At 37.0% G+C, this 26858-nt stretch overlaps 1 protein-coding gene across 1 annotated transcript in view; it reads right to left on the bottom strand.

The window, feature by feature from the left end:
- LOC306847528 (putative phospholipid-transporting ATPase IIB) overlaps positions 1-26858 on the bottom strand; it is a 56358-nt gene that overhangs the window by 18771 nt on the left and 10729 nt on the right. Inside the window, exons 8-17 of the mRNA XM_079381497.1 lie at positions 26259-26353; positions 25094-25174; positions 22037-22112; positions 20848-20924; positions 16342-16502; positions 16087-16229; positions 15771-15883; positions 13195-13449; positions 6214-6375; positions 5667-5759 (exon numbers count right to left, since the gene is read on the bottom strand). Of these exons, the coding sequence (XP_079237623.1) occupies positions 5667-5759; positions 6214-6375; positions 13195-13449; positions 15771-15883; positions 16087-16229; positions 16342-16502; positions 20848-20924; positions 22037-22112; positions 25094-25174; positions 26259-26353 (1256 nt within the window). The remainder of the gene's footprint in view (positions 1-5666; positions 5760-6213; positions 6376-13194; positions 13450-15770; positions 15884-16086; positions 16230-16341; positions 16503-20847; positions 20925-22036; positions 22113-25093; positions 25175-26258; positions 26354-26858) is intronic.

The raw sequence follows: 26858 nt of genomic DNA, 5'->3' as shown, positions 1-26858 counted from the left end.
GATTTGTGGCACAAAACCCCCATGTTGAATTTGTCCCCCTCCACCCGCAAAACACCATTGATTTTAACCCTTTGAACCAGAGAAAGACGAGCTCCGAAAAAAATAAAAAGAAAGACGCGCTCTGTGCTTTTCATATTTCATAACTGTTCAGTGTTTTCAACTAAATACAGTTTATTTTAGGTTTCAGACATTTAAATACTCTTCAGTTAAGTAAAAAAAAAAAAAAAAAAAGACATTTAGTTTGTTATAGGTTATAGGCAACACGATGATTTCTATGGAAAGCGGCAATAATAATCCTTTCAATTAATGGACGACATGGTTTATTCCTATCAAATAGGCTACACATTTACCATAACGTTTACTCTGTTTTTCTCCCAGCTGACTGACCACATACTTTCATGTATTTCGGGAGAAATAGGTGAATTTACGTGATGTTAATCTGACAGATCCACATGGCAGCGTCCGCGCATATTATCAAATGCTCATTATTCTGCCTGCATGACACATCGCTATGGAAATAATCAAATGATATGCATATAATATTTAATTATTTAATATTTCACTTTTGTATAATTACCACTGTCCACTGACATATATCACGAATATAAGATAAAATAAACGGTCATTTTTAATGTAGACTACTCTTGGGGGCCCTCTGGTGGCCACGGGGCCCTAAGCAGACGCTTAGTTCGCTTATGCCTTGGGCCGGCTCTGCTTTATGTCGTGCATTAAAATCCTTCAGTGTACAGTGTTAGCATTAGTTTTTTTACGGCAATATTTAAATGACACCCTGGTCATTCTTGGTGTACCCAAAATGGTCCCACACTATCGACAGGCATTTCTCTGGTGGAAATAAAGCTTTGCTGTTTAGTCCCTCTGTCATTAATCTAATGCGTGTAGTAGCCTCCGTGTCTCTGATAAGCTCGTCATTTGTAGCTGGTGCACCACTAGTGTGACTTTGTTTTCATTTTGCACAAGCTGCAACAGTTGAGTTCCGTGCAACAGAAACACTCGGTTCTGCGCAACCTTTACGATTAATTAACCGTGACGTTTTAAAGCACGGTTAATCACGGAACCGGTTAATCGCTGCATCCCTAGTCACGTCACTTTTAATATCAGAATCTCACAATACTATAAGTAAGGAATAATTGACGACGGGCCGTTGAATTATTAGAAAAATAATGCACACCCGAGGTGGTGATGCGGCCACGACGCGAAGCGGAGTGGCCGTTACACCTCGGGTGTGCATTATTTTTCTAATAATTCAACGGTCCGGAGTCAATTATTCCGCTTATACTACGGTTGCCACACCTCAAGACATCGATCAGATTATATATTTCAAGGGATTCGTCCGGTTTTTCTACTTAAATCGCTATTGTGAGTAGGATTATTTCTTCCGCATCTCATCCAACGACTCTTTTGCTAGTTCCAAAACGTCATTTTAAAGCTGGCAATGGAGGCTTGAGCCGTTGATAGCAGACTAATGCAGTTAATAATGAAGTTATTAGAAAGAGAGCGAGAGAGACAGAGACACAGAGAGAGAGAGAGAGAGAGAGAGAGAGAGAGAGAGAGAGAGAGAGAGAGAGAGAGAGCTTGTATGAATTAGGCTACCTCTGTGTGTCCCTCAACAGTGTTCTGAAGCACCGTCTCTAAACTGTAAGTCTGCTTTAAGATGCAGCGCTGTTATTACCTCGCTAGTGAGAAATGTCATGTGTAGCCTTTAAGTTGCTACACTAGGCTAACTGATAAAATCGTCAGGGCAGCGCTGACAACGATGCGAAGTGATATGTAACTGTAATGCGGTCAAGAAAGCTGCCTGGAACTACGTTCGCCGTGCGTTTCCCTGAAAATAATTGCACACCTCAGAACGTTCGTCAGCCAATCAGATTCAAGCATTCAACGGCCCCGTAGTATAATGAATATTATAGTATAGTATAGTATTTGGGATATGAAGTCCACAATACGATATTTATTGTGATATTTAAAGTGCCCCTATTATGGATTTTTGCAAATTACCTGTCATGCAGTGTGTAATACAGCTCTAAGTGAATGAAAACATCCTGCAAAGTTTTAAAGCTGAAAGTGCACAGTGTGTAAAGTTATTGTCTCTCAAAAGAAAGAGTCAACTCTGAATCATTGGAACAAGTCGTTTTTAAAATGAATCCCAAGCCATTTCTTGTTGAGTCAACATGAAACATTAGCATATTGCCCACCCACTAGTTTGGTCAAATTAATTTTTTGCCACTAGGTGCAGCTTTTGGAGTGGTAAAAATAGTGACTTCCCTGGTAACGCTTTACACAAAGCAGCACAAACACTGCTTCATGAGGCATTACAGGCATGATGAAATGAAAATGAGACCAATTGGACCAATCACCGCAGATTAGCGGTGATTACCGTTCTGAGGCAAAGAAAACAACGGATCATGAGCTGATCACCTGAACGAAGTTGAAGAAGGGATTAAGCCATATTGTGCTTTCGGTTTTAGTTCGTTTGACAGTACTGTACCAGTACTGGCCCAAAACACAACTTTAAAGACCTTTTATGTTAGAATAAAAAGTTTAAATATATTTTAAAACCTAAATTTTTTGCCCAGAAGACCTATCGTTTCATATCGTCATGTGACCACGATAATATCGAGACTATCTATATTGCTATCGTGATATGACGATATTGATAATACAGTTACATCCCTAATATACACTACTGTTCAGAGGTTTGGAGATCATGCTCACCAAGGCTGAATATATCGGATCAAAAATACAGTACAATTTTAAAATATTTTAATTGTTTTTTATTTTAATATATTATAAAATGTAGTTTATTGACGTGATGGCAAATCTGAACTTTCAGCAGCCATTACTCTAGTCTTCAGTGTCACATGATCTATGTTGATTTGGTGCTCAAGAAACAATATTATCAATGTTAAAAACCCGTCCTGCGGATGAGACGTTAAACCGAGGTCCTGACTCTCTGTGGTCATAAAAAAAATCCCAGGATGTCCTTCGAAAAAGAGTAGGGGTGTAACCCCGGCATCCTGGCCAAATTTGCCCATTGGCCTCTGACCATCATGGTCTCCTAACCATCCCCATATCTACTGATTGGCTTCATCACTGTCTCCTCTCCACCAATAAGCTGGTGTGTGGTGGGCGTTCTGGCGCACTATGGCTGCCGTCGCATCATCCAGGTGGATGCTGCACATTGGTGGTGGACGAGGAGATACCCCCCTTACTATGTAAAGCGCTTTGAGTGCCTAGAAAAGCGCTATATAAATGTAACAAATTATTATTATTATTAAAAACAGTTGTGATGCTTAATATTTTTGTGGAAACATCACAATGTTTTTATTTTTTCAGTTTTTTTGGATAAATACTACCAAAAGCATTTATTTGAAATACAAATGTTTTGTAGCATTATAAAATGCTTCTACTGTCACAAAACACATTAATGTTATAGTCTACCAAACTTTGTCTTTATTTGACTTTTCTTATCAGGATTCTTTAGTTAATAGAAAGTTTAAAAGAACAGCATTTATTTGAAATATAAATATTTTATAACAACATTTTGCCGTCACTTTTGATCAATTTAAAGCATCCTTGCTAAATAAAAGTATTAATTCCTTTAAAAAATCCTACTGGACCCCAAACGTTTGAACAGTAGTGTCAGTATATAAGATGCAATGCAAATCACAATATGTACAAATGGTTAGATATTTTCTTACATTATGTTTTCTTAGTTTTGTGTCATAACTGCACTGTAAAACCGAACAGTGAAATAAATTAAATTAGTTCATTTCACTCAAATAATACTGAAAGTTCATTAGACTTAATTGAAATAAGTTCTGTACTCAATGTCGTTGTAGTAAGGTGAACTTATGTGATGCGATCTGGGAAAACCCGTGGGATGTCGTGCTGGGACGTTTTCAGGAAATGTTAAAAATAGGTTGAATGTCTTTTTTTGTCAAAATTAGGTTTTCATTACATTATTATTCTAAAACATCTTGTCTATGATCTCTGAAAATATCTTGGCAAAATCCACTTGTTTAGTGCAGAATAATAGCGATTTATTGCAGCAAGCAGAAAAGACTGTCTTTCTCTTATGAACTCGCTGCGGAGGTGCTTTCTCTTAACACCACAAAAACAGCTAACCTATCCTATCAAAATAAACCACTTAACATATATAATAAAAGTGTATCAATGCACATTTCCCACCAGTCCTGTGTAAAGTTTATGAATTTTAATATTGTGAGATGGCGGAGCTTAGGAAAGCAACGCAGTCTGAAGTAGCTGCTCACTTAAACGATCTTGCTGCTCAATTTTGGCGATGTCAGTGCCCTAAAACGATGTTATAAAGGATTATTTGACATCCAGAGATGAAGGATGGGATGATGAAGTTACTAAAGAGGAGGAGTCCGATGACAGTCTGTTATATGCACAGGTGCACAAACAATTGCGCATGCCCTCGCTTTTCTGAGGTACACTATTTGTGCTTTCTAAACAAACAAGGGGTGATCAAAAGTTCAGAGACTATGCCCATGATAAACAACATAAAACTGTCCTCTTCAGGGCAACGTTAGTCTGTTTGTGTAATGATAAAGTATAAAGCTCCTTACAGACAGCTCTCGTTAAACCCGTGAAGTGAAACTCGTCTCACTTTAAACCTGTTTTTCTCAAAATTCCATTCCTGAAAATCATAGCCATAGTTTTGGAAAGGGCCAGCTTTCATATGATATCAAAAACTAAAAAATCTAAAATTTCACCATGTGTTGGGTTTTCCTAGATCGCATCACACATGATTGCATTTTCTAGTTCCCAGCATGCTTTGCATCAGACAACAAGGAAAATAAATGTAGGAATTAAGTGTTACTTTGTGAGTTTTTGAACAAGATTAACATAGAGAGACATAAGTTAGTACTTAAATGTTGTGTTATGTTAGGATTTACATAGGTTTCTGTTATGTTGGTTTTGTAGTAGTTTTGTAATATTTTTGTCATAAAAATTAAGCTATACTAATTTTTAAAAAAATTGTTTGTTTTTAGGCAATAAGTTTCCTCCGATGTTTTGAGTATTCTTAACTTGTCAGGTTTTACAGTGTGCTTTGTTGTTTAATTTTTACTAAAAATAACACCAGTCAACACTACACCAAAATGTGTGAGATTCTCTTAATCTGGTGACATTTTTCCTCTTCTTTTTTTCCTCCTGTTTTTGCATGGATAAATTACATTTGAGAACAAATATGAGACTCTGGACCACAAAACCAATCTTAAGTGTCAGTTTTTTAGAAATTGAGATTTATACATCATCTGAAAACTGAATAAATAAGCTTTGCATTGATGTATGGTTTGTTAGGATAGGACAATATTTGGCCGAGATACATCTATTTGAAAATCTGGAATCTGAGGGTGCAAAAAAAACTAAATATTGAGAAAATCGCCTTTTAAGTTGCCCAAATGAAGTTCTTAGAAATGCATATTACACACACGCGCAAGCACACAAACACACACAAACACAGATTATGAATTGGATACAAAAACAATTAAAAATGCAAATAAACAAAACAAAAGAAGGGTCACAGAAACAGACAATTAGATTTATTCATAAGCCCACCAACCCACACGAAAAAAGCAGAATGCTGATTTTCCCATCAACAATGGTTCATGCATTCTTACCTCCTCCTCCAGCCAATCATTGTACTGTACAATGCTCGCCATAGCAACATCGGCCCCTTTCATGTAAAACGTGATGTCGCCCGTAGCCTCCTCCTGAAACACAATCAATTCAATAGAGAACACTTAAAAACATATCCAAATCATGTCTAAATCATTTACATGTCCAACTGTAGAGCACAAAACCACACAGATGGCTCATGGAGCCCTAAAGTTACCAGTAAATAAGTAGACAAACAGAGATGATCTGCACTAAGCTCCCACACAAACGCATGTCAAAAGCTTAGCCAACAATACTTTTATCCATGTACTGTAACAGACAAACAACATAACACGACACACTCACAGAAACACTCAAGGACACGGAGTCCTGAAGTATCTAATAGCTTACTCAACAAAGGCTAAAGGACACAAAGCCACACTGCAGCATATGCGCACACATTTTCAAACTCATATTCTCACCAGATGTTTTTACAGTGTTTGAAATGACAGAAATATGTAATTCTGAACACAGACAAACACAATCGCAGACTTGTAATGTGACACGAACCCTGACAATAATGCCCATGCGCTTGCTCTCTGAGGTGAAGGGGAAGATCTGGAGGATGTAATAGGTCAAGATGTGTCCGGCTGGGGTCTTCAGCTGGAGGGACGTCAAGTCTCTGTTCACCAGAGTCAAACCCACACTCTCAGTCCAGTGCACCAGAGCCACCTACACAACATGTGAAAGAATGTCTTGTTGTAAAAGATCTGTTTTTGTTACCAGTTACATAGAACGTTTTGCTCTAAATGATCAAATCATCTTTAAAGAGCTGGGTATTATTTATAGTACAGTTGATGATTAGATAAAAATAAAATAGTGTATTAATGTTGAAAATACAATATAATAAAATAAAACAGATCAATGAACAGAGACAACCAGCAGTACATTGATCAAATAAAATAAAATTTTATAAAAAAAAAAAAAAAAAAAAGAATTTTTAAAAGTCTATTATTTACATTTCTACCTAAAAAAAATTAGGATAAAAAAAATTCTACACTAGGTCACTAATGAAGTTCCTGAAAATCCAATTTGAGCCACTGATCATGTGAATTCTTGTACAGTCACATTTTATTGTGTCCACTGGAGCACAAGATTCCATTTGGATCATTCTCAAATCATGCAAGATGGTCAGTAAAAGCAAACCAAATACTAACAAAGACATTCGAAAAATCATGTTAATAATTCACTTGTCAATTCTAGTTGAAATATGCTGATAATAGAATTTATAAAAAAATTCTGCATGGAATTAGAAAAGATTGAAAAGATAATAAAATTATATAAAATCTTGTTCAGTTGTGTCTCAGACTTCTTGACCCCAATGCATGCACTGTTTATCTCAAGACTGAAAGATCATAAAAATAGCTGAAAATTATGCCTTTAAATGACTCCACAGCTCTTTGATTACAACTGCTGTCTTTGCTCTTACACACATCAGAACACAGCTAGAACTCTTGTTTATGGCATTTCAATGTGATATGACTAATTAGCCAGTCTTCTATCAACCTGACAGTGCTAAATGATGCCCTCAAGAGTGCGCGCACACACACACAAGTAACTCAGGTGGTGGGGAAATGCCTTCAGGAGAGGAGCAGGGAACTGTTTTACGACACAGGGGAGAGCCTTTAATACACTCTATCAATCATTTTAGCAGTACAGGAAGAAAAGCTGTAATCATAAACCAAGATCACTGCGCCTTCAAGAAGCGGAGAGGATTGAAACCACACCATGTGACCTACGACCACATGAAGACGTGGCTGTTATTTAATAAAGAGACCAGATGTGACAGGAAATATGATACGACGTCATAAAGAAGGCAGAGTGGAGATGGTTTTATCTGACAGAGCAGTTTCATCCAGGAATATGCTGAGAGAAGTTCATCTGAATTCTATCTTTCACTTATCATTATTATAGCAGTATATTATTTGACTCTTTTTGAGCAATGACTTTTCATGACTTTTCCAGTCATTTGATTACTGGCTTTTTAAAAAGAACTTTCTAGATATTGCACTAACAGAGAATGTTTTTTTTTTTGTTTGTTAATGTTAACTAATGAACCTTGTTGTAAAGTGTTACCGAGTTATTATTATTAAATGATCTAGGCTTGGAAATAACAACTGTAGTTTTAAAATTCATATTACAAATTCCATTTCCCAATGACAGAATTTAAATGAAAAAACCTTAAAAATATTTGACTGGATCACTCTATTAATGAAAACCAGACTAAGATTGCATCCACTTTAACCTCATTCTACTAAAATATTAATTCTAAAAGCCCATCTTTTGTGACAACTTCTATTTAATAGGCTAAAGGTTAGAGGTCAATACTATATTTTTCCTAGATGAAGCAAAGGTCAACAGCCACTGAACACTGTCGTCTCATCTGAATAAGCCAAAACCACTAATAAAACCATCAGTGAACTTCTATTACCCCCCATAAGTAAAACTTAATTATCGGACATAACAAACAGTCTTGCTCATGAGAATGTCCGATCATTAAAGGTCATGATAAACCGCTGACCCTTGACTCTGTGGGGTCAAAGGTCACAAATGACTTAAAGTAAATGTCCGGAAAGGCATCTGGGATATTCAATCCCTGAACTCGGCTCTCTTTATGAATATTATCGCTATGCGCCTGTCATATTAAAGGCTGAAAAGGCTGGAGGTCTTTGAGCAAGCGCACATAGACACAGGCGCTGATGAGAGTGACATGTAGAGAAAGACTAGTGTTAACCGCTAGTCTCTCAGAGAAAATTAAATATTGATCAATCCCGGAGTGAAGACGTTGGAGAGATAAGACCTGGGCATTAAAGAAAATAAATAAGTAGACACATCAAGGGAGAAGAGAGGACAGGCAATTCCACTAAAGAGGGAGATGGACAGATTTCTTTTTCCTTTTATCACTCTCAAAAGATATCTATGTCTACAGAAGGTCTTGAAGAAAAAGATGCTCCGTCTGTATAAAGGAAAAATGAAAGAGCACCGGAATATTTTCAATTTATATAATGACTGGCGTATTTTCTTGAAAACAATCAATGCTTAGAAAACAACTGCCCTTCATTAGTTCATCTACATTAGATCCTGCAAGGGTACAGCAAACATTGTACAGAATTATTGAACGCTTATAGGGTTAGTTCACCTAAACATCAAAATTGTCATCATTTACTTAGTTACTCATGTTGTTCAAAACGGATATGGTTTTCTTTCTTCTGTAGACAACAAAAAAGAAATGCTCCACAAACTGGGAAGCTCCAAAAATGACAAAAAAGCTATATAAAAAAAATATGCTAATTAAAATGAGGCTGTGAAGGATAGACATACAGTCCATTCAGGCTGTACTTCTGTATACCTTGGTTTCATATGGATTACTGTTAAATTATTTTTATGGAGTTTTTTGGTCATTTTTGGAGACTTTCATTGTATGATGAAAAGCAATGGCAAAAAATTCTTCTAAACTTCATCTTTTGCACTCAACAGAAGAAAGTAAGTTATACAGGCTCGGAAGATTATGAGTAATCGATGACAGTAATGTAATTTTTGGGTGAATTATACCTCCAAGTCGAGCCTCAAACAACTCTTCATTCCCCTCTGTTAAAAAATATATTTAACTATAATGAGCCTGACGCTTCCCTCCATCTATTTGAGGACCGCAGCCTTTGTGACATATGTTTGGCCTCAATGCCTTTTCTGCCATTTATTTAGTGCTTTTCTTACCAACAACTCATTCAAAATATTGTTGCTCTACAACGGATCTATAAATATCTACAATCTCTCAACACAAATGATGACCGAGTCCTTCCTGGTGTGTGACCTACCCCTGCCCCCTCTGCTTCTGATATTTATTGAACCCTCTCAGATTTCTCTACTAACACAGAGTCTATATTACCATCCAATAAGGCAGTAAATTCAAGGCTAAAGTGGGGGAGTCATAAATACTAAAGCAGCGATATATAGGATTACACTGTTAGAGGAATGAGGAGACCAGTGTCAATGCAATCTATCTGATTTCTAAATAAAATAAATAGAAAATTACAAAAATAAAATAATAAAGATGACAAAAAATGTCCCAAAATAATATTTTTAATAAAATTGATTAAGCAAATAAATAAGTGACTTAAATAAATAAATACTAGAGGTCAACCGATTCATCGGTTTTGCCGATAAATCGGCACCGATAGTTGGTTTGCGGAACTATCAAACAAAAATCCATGCCGATAGTTTTCCGTGTTGCGTCTGTTGCTGGAGTGGCTGAGAATGGTCTGCTGTCATAATACATTACGAGAGCGGCCTCTAGAGGCGGAAATCACTGACAGCACATGTTATGTATTGTGCAGGTTTTTTTTCAGTGTCTGCGCTTGCTTGGCCATTTGTTGTGATAAAAAGGAAAGTGTGTTCATACGCAAGCAGAAAACAGTGTAAAGAAATACTCTTTGAGAGAAGCAGTTTTTATCAGCAGAAGTTAAAAGCAGCTCGTAAGTGCTTGTGTTTACTTGTCTCATTAGTGTTTAGCGCAGTTGCCGTTGCTAGGAAACGCTTGTTTTGTTTACTGTGTGGAGACGTGCTGAAATCGTGTTTGGTCTCGTTCTGTATCGCATATCTTGTCAGTGTCTGCGCTTGCTTGGTGATAAAAAGGAAAGTGTGTCCAGCTGAATTCAATTAGTATTTTGTTAGACGGTTATAAAAAAAAGCTTAGTTTACCGCGGCAGCCCTCGTGTGAAGAGTGTAAAGACCATCGACTACCGTGCAACTCCCGGGCAGGGACACCGGCAAAGGATATAAGTATGCCCCCCCCCCCTCCTCTTTCCTACTACTTGTTTCACTTCTGTTTCAGTTTTTTATAACCATTTCTTAAAGGATTAGTTCACTTTTAAAAAAACTTTTGCTGATAATTTACTCACCCCCATGTCATCCAAGATGTCCATGTCTTTCTTTCTTCAGTCGAAAAGAAATTAAGGTTTTTGATGAAAACATTTCTCCATAAAATGGACTTCATTGGGACCCAAACGGTTCAAGGTCCAAATGACAGTTTCTGTGCAGCTTCAAAGGGCTTTAAACGATACCAGACGATGAATAAAGGTGTTATCTAGCGAAACGATCGGTCATTTAAAAAATAAATAAAAAAGTTTAAGTTTTATAAGCACAAATGCTCGCCTTGCTCTGTACTGTGATGCGCGTTCGCGATGTCACGTAATACGATAATTTTAAAAATGGTTTAAAATGCCCATTAGTGCGTATCCTGGGTTTAAAAAATGGTTTAAAATGCCCATTTGTGCGTGTTTTAATGGGTGTTTTAATATTAAAAAGCCTACTGACTCGGTACTTCCACCTAAGTTAACCGTGACCTTTTCAACGTCATTGCGTATTACGTGATGTCGCGAACGCGCATCACAGAACAGAGCAAGGCGAGCATTTGTGCTTATAAAACTTAAACTTTTTTATTTATTTTTGAAATGACCGATCGTTTCGCTAGATAAGACCCTTATTCATCGTCTGGTATCGTTTAAAGCCCTTTGAAGCTGCACAGAAACTGTCATTTGGACCTTGAACCGTTTGGGTCCCATTGAAGTCCATTTTATGGAGAAATGTTTTCATCAAAAACCTTAATTTCTTTTCGACTGAAGAAAGAAAGACATGGACATCTTGGATGATATGGGGGTGAGTAAATTATCAGCAAAAGTTTTTTTAAAAGTGAACTAATCCTTTAATATGTGTTAAGTTGTTGTTTTCTTAGTATGTGTGTTTGGCTATTACTGATAAACTAATGTAGTTTGATTTGTATTTATGTATTTTAATTTTAGTTAAAGTTGGAGTAATGTTAGTTTTTTTATTATGTCTGCATAGATTTTTTTATTAAGTTTTAGTTTTTTTAACTTGAGTTATTTTAGTACTTCAAGAAACTACATGGAAATGAAAGAATATATATATTGAATTTATAAACGTATGTATATATATATATATATATATATATATATATATATATATATACACACATACACACACATACATAGTGCGGTTTGTGAAAAAAGCAGAGAGAGAGGGGGGGTGCTTTTGAAAACTTTTTGAAACTCATTGCGTCGCAAAATGATTCACTGTTTCGAAGTGCTCCAATCGGATCGCGAATAATTTGATTCAGATCGGGACTTCATAGTGCATTTCACGAATCATTTTATCCCCACCGGATAAAAATAATTCAGCAGAGGCAGGGATGCATAGACCAGACCATCCCCTCCTACAAATCGCACCCTGTATATATGTATGTGTGTGTGGATGTACATACACATATGTAGTTGTTTTTTGGTGTTTGGCTTAGTGCCATGTTAGAATCATTATTATACTCTTATACCTTTCGTTCTGTAATATTTTGAACTGTTTTTAGCTTTATTTATTGTTTTTAATTTAAATGTTAAGTTTTGACATTTTGTTGTATGCATTTGTCATTTTTATGTAATTTCTTTATTTTTAAAATATATGCAAATATATGTATATGCAGTATTTGTAAAGTTTTAGGTTTTAGTTTTGGATCTGTTTTAGTTGTTTTAATACTACAATTGATTGCTTCTGTTGTCCTCATTTGTAAGTTGCTTTGGATAAAAGCGTCTGCTAAATGACTAAATATAAATATATATATAATATGTTTCAGCAAAACGTTTGTCTTTCTGTGGCTCTAATACTGTCTGTATGCTTCATATAGAGAGCTGTAATACAGATTGCGCTTTCTCTTTCCGTTTGCTCAGTTTTTTTAAACACCGAACTTCAAACTCATTTATGCCACATAGTTCATTCTTGAAGCAAACTTATGTCTGTTTGGTGATTAAATAAACCGTTTTAGACCGCTGCTTGAATTGAACGTGACGCATCCGGTGTGTGTGATACCTATGACTTCTCCAAGACGCAGCGCTGTGCTTTTGCATATATATTATCGTCACAAAAATGTTTTGATTAGTTAATAATGCAGTGTTCTAAAATAGCAGCAAATAAAATGTGAGAGTACACATACAATATTAATAACCTGTCCATGTAATTTTAATATGGCCTTGTGTAGGTATTTCAAGATACCATCTTTGACTGTTGCATGACTGTTGAAATTAAATGGTAATACTTGACAATAAGAGTCCATTTGTAACATTAATGAAAGTTGTAGAAGTATTGTTCCTTGTTAGTGCGTGTTCATTTAATTTCAACATTGTTTTTTTCAGTTTACAGTTTTTTCTTTTAACATTAGTAAACTATGAAATAACTTTAATGATCAATATTATAATTAATATTAATACTACATTTTTTATTAATTTACAAATTATGGTTCAGTACTTTTACTGCTTTTTTTTTTAAATAGTAAAGCTCTATTTTAGTTTTCATTTAGTATCCATTTTAAAAACTATCAGTTGATTAATCGGTATCGGCCAGTCTGATCCAACCTAGGTATCGGTAAAATCCACTATCGTTCGACCTCTTATAAATACCATTTCTTTCAGGACGTCCCATCACTCATACCTCATCAGGACTGGAGGCCTGGTAAGTGCGGTTGTCGTCGCTGAAGTCCTGGTCAGCCTCTGTGCTCTCTGGCTCCGTGCTGGCACCGTTAACGCGGGATTCGTACACCGGTGTAACGTTGTGGCAGAGGGCGATGGCTTTCACGGCCTCATGGATCCGGCTACTCACGCTCTTGCGGACCTTCGGTGCGGGCAGCTGTGGTTTACGAGAGGGTGTTGAACTCGCACTGGTGCCATTAGACTGTGCCGAGCTCACCTGGAGAGACACAAAGTTGAAATAACAAGAGGGAGCTTTAGCTTCAAAAATAACATTATTTGCTCACCAAGGCTGCATTTATTTGATCAAAAGTACAGTAATACTCTGTGATATATTAATATAATTGAAAACAACTGTTTTCTATATCAATATATTTTAAAATATATTTTATTTCTGTGAAGCCAATGCTTAATTTTCAGCAGCCATTCCTCCAGTCTTCAGTGTCACATGATCCTTCAGAAATCACTCTAATATGATGATTTGGTGCTCAAGAAACATTTCTTATTGTTATCAGTGTTGAAAACAGTTGTGCTGCTTAACATTTGCATAAGCATTCTTTAATGCATAGAAAAAGAACAGAATTAATTTGAAATAATTTTTTGTAACAATTTAAGTCAACCTTTCCAAGTCACCCTAACAGCAATATAAAAAAAAATTAAAAAAGTATTCAGTTCAACACATTTAAAAATCAGTTAAATGATGAAGTTATGTCAAAATCTGATAACGTCATGTGAAGTATAGGAACGGGGAACTGGTCAGGAAGTGTATGCTGATAATTCATCTTCCTGTGCTCTCTCAGTGTCAGGACACACTGGGCAAAAAAAGCGTGAAGATTTCATCAGCGTCTCCCCACACAACGACGTCGGAATCCCACCCTGACTCTGTAACTTATCAATTTACATAAGCACCACTGTGAGTCCTCTTGTGTGTGTGTGTGTGTGCTTGACAGGGGTTGCTGTGCTCCACTGGAGCAGGAGATTTCTCTTGATGAACTCCTCTTTCCTCAGAGCTTTGCCAAGCCTTCAAAAATCGCAGATGAAGGTACATAAAAATACCCCACTGCTGGCTCACTCTCTCAGAATTAGAGTTAGGTTCCTGATTTGACAATCTGAATATGTATATAAAAATAAGTACAGTAAAAGTGAGATGAGATAAATGCAGTCAGCCAGTTGTAAATAGTCATGTCATATTAACTGGCGTTAAAAATGCCCCTCAATTATTACCTTTATTTGCTGGCATCTAACACTGACTTAATCTTTAAAAAACATTAATTTAATAATATTAACAACAATCTTTATCAAATCTCAATATATATTTTTATAATGTACATTATAATATAATATCAATAAAATATAAAAGCTGTGATGTCTAAATTCACTTGTAGAATTTAATTATCAGCTTTTTGGCATTAACAAGAATTTTAATATTGGTGTTCTCTAAATATTTATATTTAGTAACACCATATTTATTATACAAGAAAGAGAAGAACACAGTGATAGAGCAAAAAAAAAAAAAAAACTAGCACTGTGTAGGAAATCAGTCAGTTTTCAGTTTAAATCAAAGTATTTGAGTGAATAAATAATCAGAATTCGCAAAAACACACACACCTACAAATATACAACAGCGTTTACATATACAGTTCTACACTATTGGAAGGTCCTGCTCCTCTCTGAATTTTCTTACCTTCATATTAACTTAAGTTCAGTGCCACAAAAACAACATACTTGGCCTTTTAAGTTCAATTAAAGGAAAAGCTAAGATTTTAAGCCACAACACTACTAAAGAGTCACAGAATGCTTGTGAACTGAACTGAACTGTTAATTTTCTCACATTTTTCATTTTCATTTAGTGTCACAAAAATGTCATACTTCACCTTTACAGTACAATTTAATGGAAAGCTAAGAATGCTATCATAGAGCCACAAAAAGCTTGTGAACCGAAGGTTTTAAACTGAACCACATCGTCTACATATGAAAATCAATTTTTTACATTTCAAAACACAATTTGAGTTCAAAATCCCAGTTGGACAGACAAGAACTGTCTGTACACTCACCCTGTCTCAAAAAAGGTGATGGGGTTTGCCCACTACAAAACAACAGCTGTTTTTAATAGCAATTTCTTTATACTCATAACACTCCAGAGAGGATCGGAGCTATAACTGCCTCGTGCACACCAAAGCATGTTAAGCTGTAAATTACATTATGTTTATTGATTCCTGTCAAACTCAATTTCACACAAGTTGTTGGACACGGACTCTGACACGTCCTGAGGGGGGATATAATAAGGCTATGATCGCTCATATCATGGGTACATTTCAAACCTGCTACTCCATCATCACAGTAATGAAGGACCATGAAGCATGAAAATCAATTGCCACTGTGGCTTTAACACTGTGTCACCCAGCTGTTGGCCCAAAACCTGCGCGCGCGCACACACACACACACACCAAAGACGACAGCAGTTTGTGAAGGATGTGAAACCCTTATAGAGAAAACTTAAGTGAAAGCGATTGTCTTAACGGTGACACTTATCAATCACACCTGAGCGTAGGACTGGATGATGTGACTCTGGATCTCATCCATAGTGTCCGTCCCGTATGACACAGTACCGAGATGGAGGCGCTTGAAGAACATCTCGTTCTGGGTCAGAGTGCCTGGAAAAACAGCAAACAAAGATTAAGATCAGGAGAGAAATCAATAGTTATTATAAAGCTTTCGGATGGGCAGAGTGGTTTCAACACAAAGAAAGAGGGAGGAAATAAAGCAAGGAAGAGAATAGCAAATAGCAAAAAATTAAATAAAAACTAAATAAAATAAAATAAAACAAAATAAATAAAATAAAAAATCTAAAAAGTACCTGTCTTGTCTGTAAGCAGGTAGACCAGACGGCCAAGTTCTTCTGGGATGGTGCTTGTCCGAACCACAGTCCCTGGAATATGCTCATCCTTCATAATCATCCAGCCGTACGCTGACTTCCCCATGTCCAGGTTTACTCTTAGGCTACACACACACATATATAAATGTCGTACTAAAATATGTTTGTTCTTCTCATTTCACACTGCTGATGATTTTGCTGCAATATTTTCACATTAGTGTGATAATATAAATATACCTGATAGGGATGATGTATGAAAATAAAACCACGAAACGGAACAGGTTTCGGAACCAGGGCCCAAGGAATCCCTGCAAAGCCACCATAACAACAGACAGAACCACCTGAGCCAGGAACAGAGCTTTTGTTAGGCGGTTTAACTCCAGGTCCAACAGTCCCACCTGCAGAGGAAGAGATGAGAATGTCTGAGATAAAGTTTTTGTAACCTTTAATAAGTGTTTAAATTTACATTTTAGTAAACAAGTAAGAGATAATGTACACTCAGCTGGTCATTATCACTTTAAATCAACCTGTGAAGGTGTATTTTGCAATACATATTGGCTGACTGTACATTATTATGAGTATAACATGGCTATTTAACCCTCATTAAATGTATAATTGCACATGAAATTTTAATTTAAGTATATTATTTATTGATTTAAGTGTTTTATTATAAACAACCCATAGCGTGATAAGTGAGTGAAACTAGCTTAGTCAATTATACATATGCCACTGACCAATCAGAATTAAGTATTAGAAGAATAGTAAATACATTCAGAAACATTTTTATAGGTTGATTATAGTGCAATGCAAAGAAGTTCCGAAAATGAATGAGTATTTGGTTAAAGCACTCTTATCCAAAGCATGTGATATCCCCTCTGAGAACAAGAACCTTGAGGGTTCCTCTCATCTGAAGTGATCCGAAATGCTACTCTTATGAAAAATAAAACAACCTGCCCATAAGCCAGCACTGATCAATGCCCCCCAGGCCCGTTCCAGACCGCAGACCTTTCTCATGCTAATAGTGTATGTGGAGGAGAGGAGAGATGAGAGGCATTTAACCAAGAAGCCCACTGCTGTTGTCGTCTCTCTGTGAAAAGCACAGGAGGCAAAACCGGAAAAATAAAAGCAGAACGCCTCTTCATAGAAACGGCCCCTGACAAAAGAGCTGGAGTTCTCCCCTTTTTCTCTCAAGTATGCCCCCTCAGCCAATGGAATATGTGGGAAAATGATGTCAAAAAAGAAGTTCTTCTTGTTTCCCTCTGGCGAGGGCCGACGGCGCAGCCTGCGCGAAAACACTGAGGTCTTTCATCTAGGCAGCGCGCTAATAAAAACAGCAACACATAACACCGTCCCCTGAGAAAAGGAATCTGCGTGAAAGGGACAGGGGGAGGGGGAGAAGGGGATGGACAAATTGAACAGAAAAGACAAAAAAAAAAAAAAAAAAAATGCAAGCAACATTAATCCCCCAACTTGCTACAGCCCACAGTCCCTGGAGGACTGAGTAAACTGGGAGAAACTGGGAGAGAAGAGCTGCTATCTGATTTATCAGCTGTAGTTTAAAACCCCTCCGATGGCCTGCCACCCCACTCCGAGCTTCATGCTTCAGCTAGTGAGGAAAAAGGGGGGAATGGAAGGATTAAAATTAAGAAAAATTAAGACAGAAGACAGTTCCCTAGCTGAAAGGGAGGAATCCCCCTTTATGGGGGCAAAACAATGCGGAGGCTGAATTTTGCAAAGCTGGCAAGGGATCGGGTGAAGCCGTTATTCATTCAGCCCGAGAGGAAAAAGCGACTCAATTACCTCAAGCTGAAGATGCTATCAATGAATCGAGAGTGCATATTTTACTCTATTCATCCAGGCCTCGTTTAAAGTGAAAGGAATGATTCAACCTGCCCTCGCTGCCTGTATGTTTTGTGTGTGAAATTTGATGACGACTTTGTGCCTGCATAATGAATATTCATTGGTTGAAATCCATCAAGTATACAGAGGCTGTTACAACAATATGGCATTATACTTGTGCTCCAGAAACTGGATATGTAATACAGCTAAATGGAACATGCCATCCACGGTGCGGGACTGCAGATGAGGTCTTGAGAAGTTTCTTTACTTTACCAAACATACTTATCAACTAAAATGATCAGACTTAAACTGAATGCTTTTTTCAAAAACTCTATCATATTCACAACTTATTATACATCTCAATTATTTGATTAATTTCGGTCAATAACTGCATTCTTTTTATAAAACAACCACTGAACTGCATAACTGGCCATTGTCCCTGGCTAGCAATAACTTAATATTAACTTAATTTAAAAAAAACAATATTTGATGTTTATTTATTAATTGAATTGGTATGCAGTTTTTAATGTCACACAGATACAGCATTTCACAACTTATTAAAGTTTTAAAGACATTTTGTCAGAGCCATTGTTATTAAGCTTGGTGCTCATACGTAGAGCTGAGAGTTTGAATCTGACTTGTCACATTTTCCTCTTGCCACTCTCCTTCCAACAACTTTGATTTGATCAAATAAAATAAATAAATAAAATAAAATAAATAAAATAAAAATCTGAGTATCTTTATTGTTTAAAATATATAAAATAATGTAAAAAAAATCCAACTGAGCTCTGCATTGTTTATAAATAAAATAAATGCATCTGAGCATCTGCATTGCTTAAAATAATAGAATAAAACAAAACAAAATAAAAATCCAGTCAAACACCTGTGATTATTACACCTAAAGTAGTGAGCAGTGTCTGGTCAGCGAAGAGGGTTGTTCAACCCTTTGTCACATCCTTCAGACCACCAAGGTTTCGATCCTCAAAGAGAATATCGCTCCATATTATGACAATGACAGACACACACACACACACACACTGTGTAAAGTGATAGCTTATGTGCTGTCAGCAGCTTCTAGTGAGAGCTTAGAGCTTTGTGCAAGGAATGTCACAACAGATTATAAGAGGCGAAAACGTTCTCAGTGACTTTCGCCGAGTCGTATCGACTTTCCCACCCCATCTCGTTCCCTGTATTGGCACCTCTGACATCATCTCCTTGAGATATTGAATTCCACTCTCACACACAGAACATGGTAGAGCTATGAGCTTCGCCAGAGCTGCCGCTATCACACACATCTTGCAGCATCCATGACAGGGTCTGAAACACTTCATGACATGAAGAATAGTGGTTAACCAATATGGGTTTCTCGGATGGTTTTTGTAATGCTGATATCAAGCACACGAGCTGATAGCTAGCTAATTAAATGATGTACACAATTTAGATAAAATTAATTGCACTTAATTAAATGATTAAATCAAATTAATAACATTTACTTCAACACTTACTCTAAAGTTGCTCAAAATATTTCAAAAAGAAAATCCAAATTAAATTTGAACAAATCCGATCCTAAAGGGAGCCAAACGATATTGCCAAAATAATGATTGTTTTCATACAGGTTTCCCCAAACACTCTCCTTATCTGCCTTGGGTAAAAAAAACATATACCAGATGTCAGGGTAATTGTGATGATTAAATAATGTTTACATTTCAGAAAGAAATCAAACTACTATTAGATTATAGTTGACCTTGCATATTAAACAAAAAAATATATATAATGAATAGGACACAGCATTTATCATCTACAAAATTACATCCGATTTAAGACATTAAGGTTTAACATTGTCCACCTCGAAAGTAAGTTTCAGAAAGTACCACAACTTACTGTTTTAACACCAATCATGTCATGAAAGGAAACAGAGCTGGGTGAATGAAGTTTGAAAGATTGGGGTCAGCTAAATTTTTTTTTTTTGTGAGAGTAAAGGCTGTTTTTTTTCTATTGTTTTATTCATAAGCGAATCCAGAAAAAAATGTTTCATGGATTCAACGAAAAATATCCAGCAGCAGAACTGTTTGGGACATTGATAATAACAAAAATGTTTCTTGAGCACCAAATCAGCATGTTTCAATAATTACTGGAGGATCATGTGACATTTGAAACTGGCTTCTGAAAAATTAGCTTTGCCCTCACAGGAATAAATCACATTTTGAAATATATTAGAACAGAAAAAAATGTAATAATATTTCACAATATTACAGTTTTACTGTATTTTTATCAAATAAATGCAACCTTGTTGAGCATAAGAGATTTCTTTTAAAAACATTACACAATCTTATGGACCCAACATTTTTGAACAGAAGTGCACATACTAGTAGAACAGTGTCAGAGCTCTGAACCATGTGGATAAGTAAAAAAAAAAAAGACAGCAGGGGTCAGTTAAGGGAGGGGTAATGAGTGTAATGGGATTTGACGTTTTTAAGTTTACTTTTACAGCATTGACGTCCACTGTATCTAATCATTAAGGGGAATTCTGCAGGATTAAGGCTCTGCCACAAATGTCACGCAAGCCCTTGGTTGGTTAATTTCCCTCTAGATTAATCTCTCTGAGGTTGTCCTTTCACATCGACAGGTCCAAATTCGTCACTAAGATCAGGGCTGAAAACCACCTCAACGGTTTGCTATTTTTATTCGGTTCGTTTCAAGTCTATATTGAAAGGTTAAAGGGAAAAACAGTCTCTGGGCAATGTGTAGTGTGTATTGACAATACAACTGAGATATCACAGCTCATACTTATATGTCATTAAATTGTGTTTTTTCCCCCCAAACAATTAGCCTTTGGGAGAAAAAAACTAATTAAAGAAACCAAGTATTTCATTTATAAACAAAAACAACGACAAACAAACCCACCTTGTTTTTGGACTGCGACGTGTTCAGAACGCTTCTCATTTCTTTTCCCGTATATATGACCACACCTATGACAGTACCTTCAAAAAAAAGGACAAGTGGGATGGCTGATTGCAAATGGACGATGATAAATAAACCGACCGTGTGTCTCTGGCCGGCCTAATGAACAATTAGCTCAAAAAGTGTGTTTCCAGTTAACGGATGCAGCTGAGACTCAGACAAATGATTCAATATGTGGGACACCCAGAAATAAACCATTACAATGAGGCCTATTATAGTCAGATCAATGGTGCTGCTTTGGTAATGGACTGATTCATTAAAGTAAACTAATTACTGATGGAGTATGCAGCCTAACCGCTAAACGAGGAAGCGGCGAAGTCCAACTTTTGTTTAAACACAGTAACACAATATAAAACGTGCTTAAATATTTCTCGATTTCTTTAAGCTCGACATATCGTTTCATGTTTGGAAAGCAATGAAACCTAGGCTGCTCTCAAGGGGGTCTTTAATGGGCTAGGACTACAGGGCATATCGGTTACTCGCCCCATGGTGTTTTGTGTTGGGTCTGCTCGGTTGGATGGGATGACGTCACCAGACTGTGTTTTGTGGGGAGACATGGAAGGACTTTCTCCGGCTGAAGGTCACACCATGGTGGGGAATAAGAAGAACCTCTAAAAACCCCTGGAGAACCAAGACAGGGGCAACCACAGATCAATGAAGGGCCGATCGCTGGCACAAACGCAGGCCGCTTGAAGGAATAGTCTGGCTATTATTGTTGGACTGGGATCAGATTCTAAACAACAGACCCCTAGGAGATGTCGGAGAAAGCGTAGCGGCAAAAACCGATCTCGGACCTGTTCTTTGGGGACACGTTTCCTTGACACCGCAGGGACAGAACTGCAAAAAGCCAGACACTTTGGCTTCCCATTAACGGCTCCTCATATTTCTCTGCTCATGAGATTGTTTGAATAGTAGCAGATGAGTCTGGCGATCTCAGGTGACAAACAAACGGGAGAGCGAAGGGGGTCTTGAGTGATGCTGGCGGACCGCCTCGATATCAACGGCACACTCTTCTATAACACAATAAACTCAAAAGATATTTGACCGGTGATGAATATTTCAGACCTCTGAGGCTTGTGTTTTTCTTATATTTCTATGAAAGAAATTTGGTGCTGGAAAAGATTTTGCTTACCAGATGCCACCACAGTGCTGGCCCACAGGGTGTTCTCAATGCTCAAGCTCTCATGGATGGGAGGGTCACCATCCTCCTGGGGACAGAGGTTGTGCATTAGTCTGCGTTTATACAGTCTGTTTTGATTTCATGGTTATCTAGCACAGGAAAAAGCGGTTATCAATTATGGCCTTTAAAAAGCAGGTCAATAAAAATGACAAAGACTCAAAGCACAAATAATGAATCGATGAACTTTCATCACGATGAACGGTAAGTAGGGAATTAGACGGCGGATTGAATTACACTAATGCCCGGTTAAGCGACACAGTCCATTTAGAAGGAACGGTGAAATCGGTTTGACTTGATTTGCCTTGTTTACAAAAACAGCGCCATGCTGAACATCATAATAAGGCCTCGTTTAGTGTTAGCACGCTCTGTGCTGAGCAGAGGAGAACAGAATTTCTGACGCCAGGCCATAAATCAGGGGAGAAGCAAAGAAATTAAATCTTTAAATGCTTTTTTCCACATAACATGTTGCGGCTGGGTGAATACGGATGATATCTAATTATCCTCTGTCAGTAGGGCATAATATACAGTGAGAAAGAGGGCCACACACATCGCAGCTGCCGAGACATGCGCACCGACGCAGATAGCGAGAGAGACGTGTCCTCTATTCAAGACGGCCAACTTGTTCTTGTCATTTGTCTCTTTCTGGCCAACAGATGTAGCAATGCCAACCTGTCAGATTGGCTAAAACTGGAAAAAGGTTCATAAATAGAAAAGACCTTTTATCAGTGATAAGGCTCAAAGAAATGGGAGTGTTTTAACCCATAAATCATAATTCTATACTTTAGATAAAACTTCTATGAAACTTTTAGGTATAAGTTTTAGTTAACATGGAAAGAAACGGTCCAAGATGTGCATTCATAATTCTTTTCTGCAGCAATGAATCTGACAGTTTAACGAGAAACATTTGGCTGCATCATATTTAAGTCATAAAACGGTCATAACTTAAAGGGATAGCTCATCCAAAAATGAAAATGTTGTTATTATTTATTGTTCTAAACCTGTATGACTCTAGATAAAAGAAGATATTTTGAGAAATATCTCTGTTTTTGTCCCTACAAATGGAAGTTAATGCGTTCAACAGAAGAAACAACGTAGATTATGACATCATTTTCATCTTTGGGTGAACTACAGCAAATACATTTATTTAGCTATATAAATCAGGATATATTTATTTACTTTTTTGCATTTTCATTCTTTTTACACTACCAGTTTGGTTTAGGGTCTCTCTCTCTATATATACATATATGTGTGTGTGTGTGTGTGTATGTGTATATATATGAAGATTATTATATTTATTTGCAAAAACAGATAACTTTCAAAAATCATGTTCATAGCTGTATTTATTTGAGCTATTTGTTTTACTATTTTAAATCAAAATAACCCAACTGCAGTTTGACTGAGATTAACTGAAATGCTCAAAGAAAAAAACATGATTTTTGACAATTGTTAAAAACAGAGTTTTATATATATATGTGTGTGTGTGTGTGTGTGTATATATCTCTCTCTCTCTATATTATATATATATATATATTTTTTTTTTAAAGAAATTAATACATCTAATTAGTAAGGACACATTAAATTGATCAAAAGTAACAAAGACTTCTTACATTATTACAAAATTTATCTTTCAAATAAATGCTGTTCTTTTGAACTTTCTTTTCATTAAAGAATCCTAAAAATTTGTAATACTGTATATTAAATCAAATAAATGCAGCCTTGGTGAGCATTAAAGACTTTAAAATCAGTACAGACTGCAAACTTTACACATGTATAACTTCATGAACTGTATATAAAGCTAATAATAGTAGAAATCAACCCTAAACCATAACCTACCACTAAAAGAAAAGCATTATGCAATAGTTTTTTTCTCCAAAAAAGAATGTCGCTAAATTTTCCCAATGTATAATAAACCCACACTCACACCTGTTTAAATACAGAGGCACACAGACAAGAGTAAACAACATCAGCAGTGAACATGCAGGCATCAGGACTGACCTCTCAGCTACTGCCATTAAGAATAATCATATTCGTATTTACATTTATAGATTGTTGTATCCAGAGTGAATTACAAACGAGAGTAATACAAGCAGAAGCGATCAATCAAGTGATTAATCAATGGATTAAAATGTCATTGTAAGGGGTTATTGATGTCGGAACCATAAAACTTTATTAAAGGGACAGTTCACTCAGAAATGAAAATTGTGTTATCATTTACTCACATCATTCCTAACTTGAATGGCTTTTACATCGCTTTTTGTCATTTTTAAGCTTGACAGTCCCAGTGCTCATTCACTTTTATTATATTTAATAGAGAATATTGTTCAAAAACACATCTTTTGTGTTTCACAGAAGAAAGAAAGTTCACAACATAACGGTGAGTAAGTAATAGAAACATTTTTGGACAAACTACTCCTTTAAATAAATAAAGCACTGAAGTGGCAATAAGGTGCAGCAAGTGTGCGGGTAGTAAAGAACTGTGGGAAAGCACGTTTGGAAGTGTGTCCCTGTAGCTGCAGATTTGTGAAAGCAGGCTCAGGAGGGTGACTCAGCGCAGGAAGTGATCTTCTGCCCCTGCATGCTGTGTGGCCAAGAGCGAAGACTTCAAACAAAGACAGGCTTCATGTGGGGGGTCCCTTTTTTTCCTCCCTCTCTCTTTCTCCGGTACTGCGCTAATCTGCTGTTAATAAGGAACTGTGCTCAACCAATGGGCTGAGAGCGAGCCTAACAACCAGTGATGTCATCAGCGTAACAAGGAATGCGTCTCGTTGGCCGGTTTTACATTCCAGAGACACTTCAGCTCATAGTCATGTGAACAGGCAAACTTTGAGAATCCATGTTATTTTAATGTGCAATTAAAAACAGCCGTTAGGTTTAGTTTACTGGGCAACAACACAACATTAAATACCTCTACAAAAAGCTAATAGCGGGTTTAAAATGGGGCCGTGACGTCACAGCTCATGCTAAACGAAGCCTCGTAAAAATTCTTTCATTAACAGCAGTTTTTCTTACCCTTGTGAAGTTCCCCTCAAAACTGTGAATGTCCAGCTGAGGCTTCTGGGCGTAAATGTACGCACTGATGGAGAAGAGATCCTGCAGACAGCAAGCAAAAAGGTCAAGGAAAAACATGAACGCAATAAATCAGCACCAGAAATGTAATCCGACAAACAAAGTTCTGGGCTTGGCCCAAACCCGAACTCTCGTTCGTGCGAGTATTATGGCAGGACTCAAAGCGACTAGCAATCAGAGCGATTCTCATGAAAATAAGCCCCTTCTGACATCCTGCCACAAGTCTGAATTTCAAACAGAACAGATAATGCAGACAAAACAACGTAATTAAAACGAAACAAAACTTTGACGGTTTGCTTACAAATTATAATGACTTTTGCATTCGATGACGTGTCCGCAAGTATGAAAAACAGGGATGTTTAGCGATCTGACTGTCAAGCCCACCAGACACCCGATCCGACCACTCCCGCTGCTTTACTGCAGCAATCATTCAGCGACTTGCTGAAATTTTAATTCTGTGATCACATTAAGTGGTTTCGGAAAGACAAATACAAACGTGAACCCTTGCTCGAGGTGAGTGTCATCTCTACGCCGATGGCACCGGGAGACAGGCCATTTGACGGATTCCAGTTGTCTCTCGGGGTAAAGTTACCAGCCCATGTGAAACAAACCCTCCGGCCAGTAAATCAGATACACAGTGATATCAAACATGAGCCTTCGTATCATCAGCCTGAGAGTGTCTGAGTGTGGGACACATCACTCACTGCCTACGTGGGTAAAGTTACAGACCCATCCGAGAACAGAACAGAAGGAGCTGAAATGTGATTTGGGATGCAGCAGCTTTTGCTCCAGAAGTAGATGGGTGATGATGTCTTTGACAGTTCGAATCATCTTACGATACTATTTTTAATATGATATACTTTATTTTGAGCAAATGGAAAAAAGCATAAGTCCAATTTATTCCACAACTCACAGACTTGTGCCAAGCATAAATGCACCATTAATAGACTTAAATGTAAAAGACTAGGTCTAGATCATAACATCGTATTTCATACAAGTCTTCAAGCTTGCTGCAATTGCCAAATATTTGTATAATTTATTATTAACAGGTATTAAGATCACGGCAATACTGAAAATTTACTGTTTTTGTGCAAGACGAGGTTCATACCCCTAAGGCAGGAAGTCTTTGAGTGCACACAACAGCGACTCGCAGCTTCCAATCTGTTTCTCCATCCAGCTGATCTGTTCTTATAAAACACGAGCCTGGAAAACAAAAACATTATCTTGAATCTGACAGAAAAAAAGATATACTTTATACAAAAATCTAATATTGAACAAAACCCAATAATCTATTCTGGTGTATTATCTTTATATACAGAAGGAAAAGTGAGAGGGTTGGAGATGTATGCGTGAAGGACGCATTTGTTATGGGCCAAAACCTTGGCCCCTATACACTAAAGAACTCTGAATGCTTAACATATTGTTCATATTGATCTTGGACAAGACTGATATAACAGTAGGCAGTAGACAGGAAAGGTCATTGTCTTTAAGCTCTCAGAGAAAAAGATTCAGTGTTCATCATGCTCCATATACTGAGATTACCAACATTATCAAACCTGGCACAACCTGTAAAAAATGTCTGGGTCATATTTCTTAAAAAAAAATAAAAAAATTATAAATCATACACACACAATCATACAAGAACATTGTTACTCAGTATGCAAGGATTAAAAGTGCCACTTTAAACTAGTAAGTGAAGCACCGGCAG

This window comes from Barbus barbus (genome assembly GCF_936440315.1).
Source record: "Barbus barbus genome assembly, chromosome: 27".
Taxonomy (NCBI): domain Eukaryota; kingdom Metazoa; phylum Chordata; class Actinopteri; order Cypriniformes; family Cyprinidae; genus Barbus; species Barbus barbus.
The sequence above is the reverse complement of the archived record's forward strand: the minus strand, read 5'-3'. Positions and strand labels throughout refer to the sequence as shown.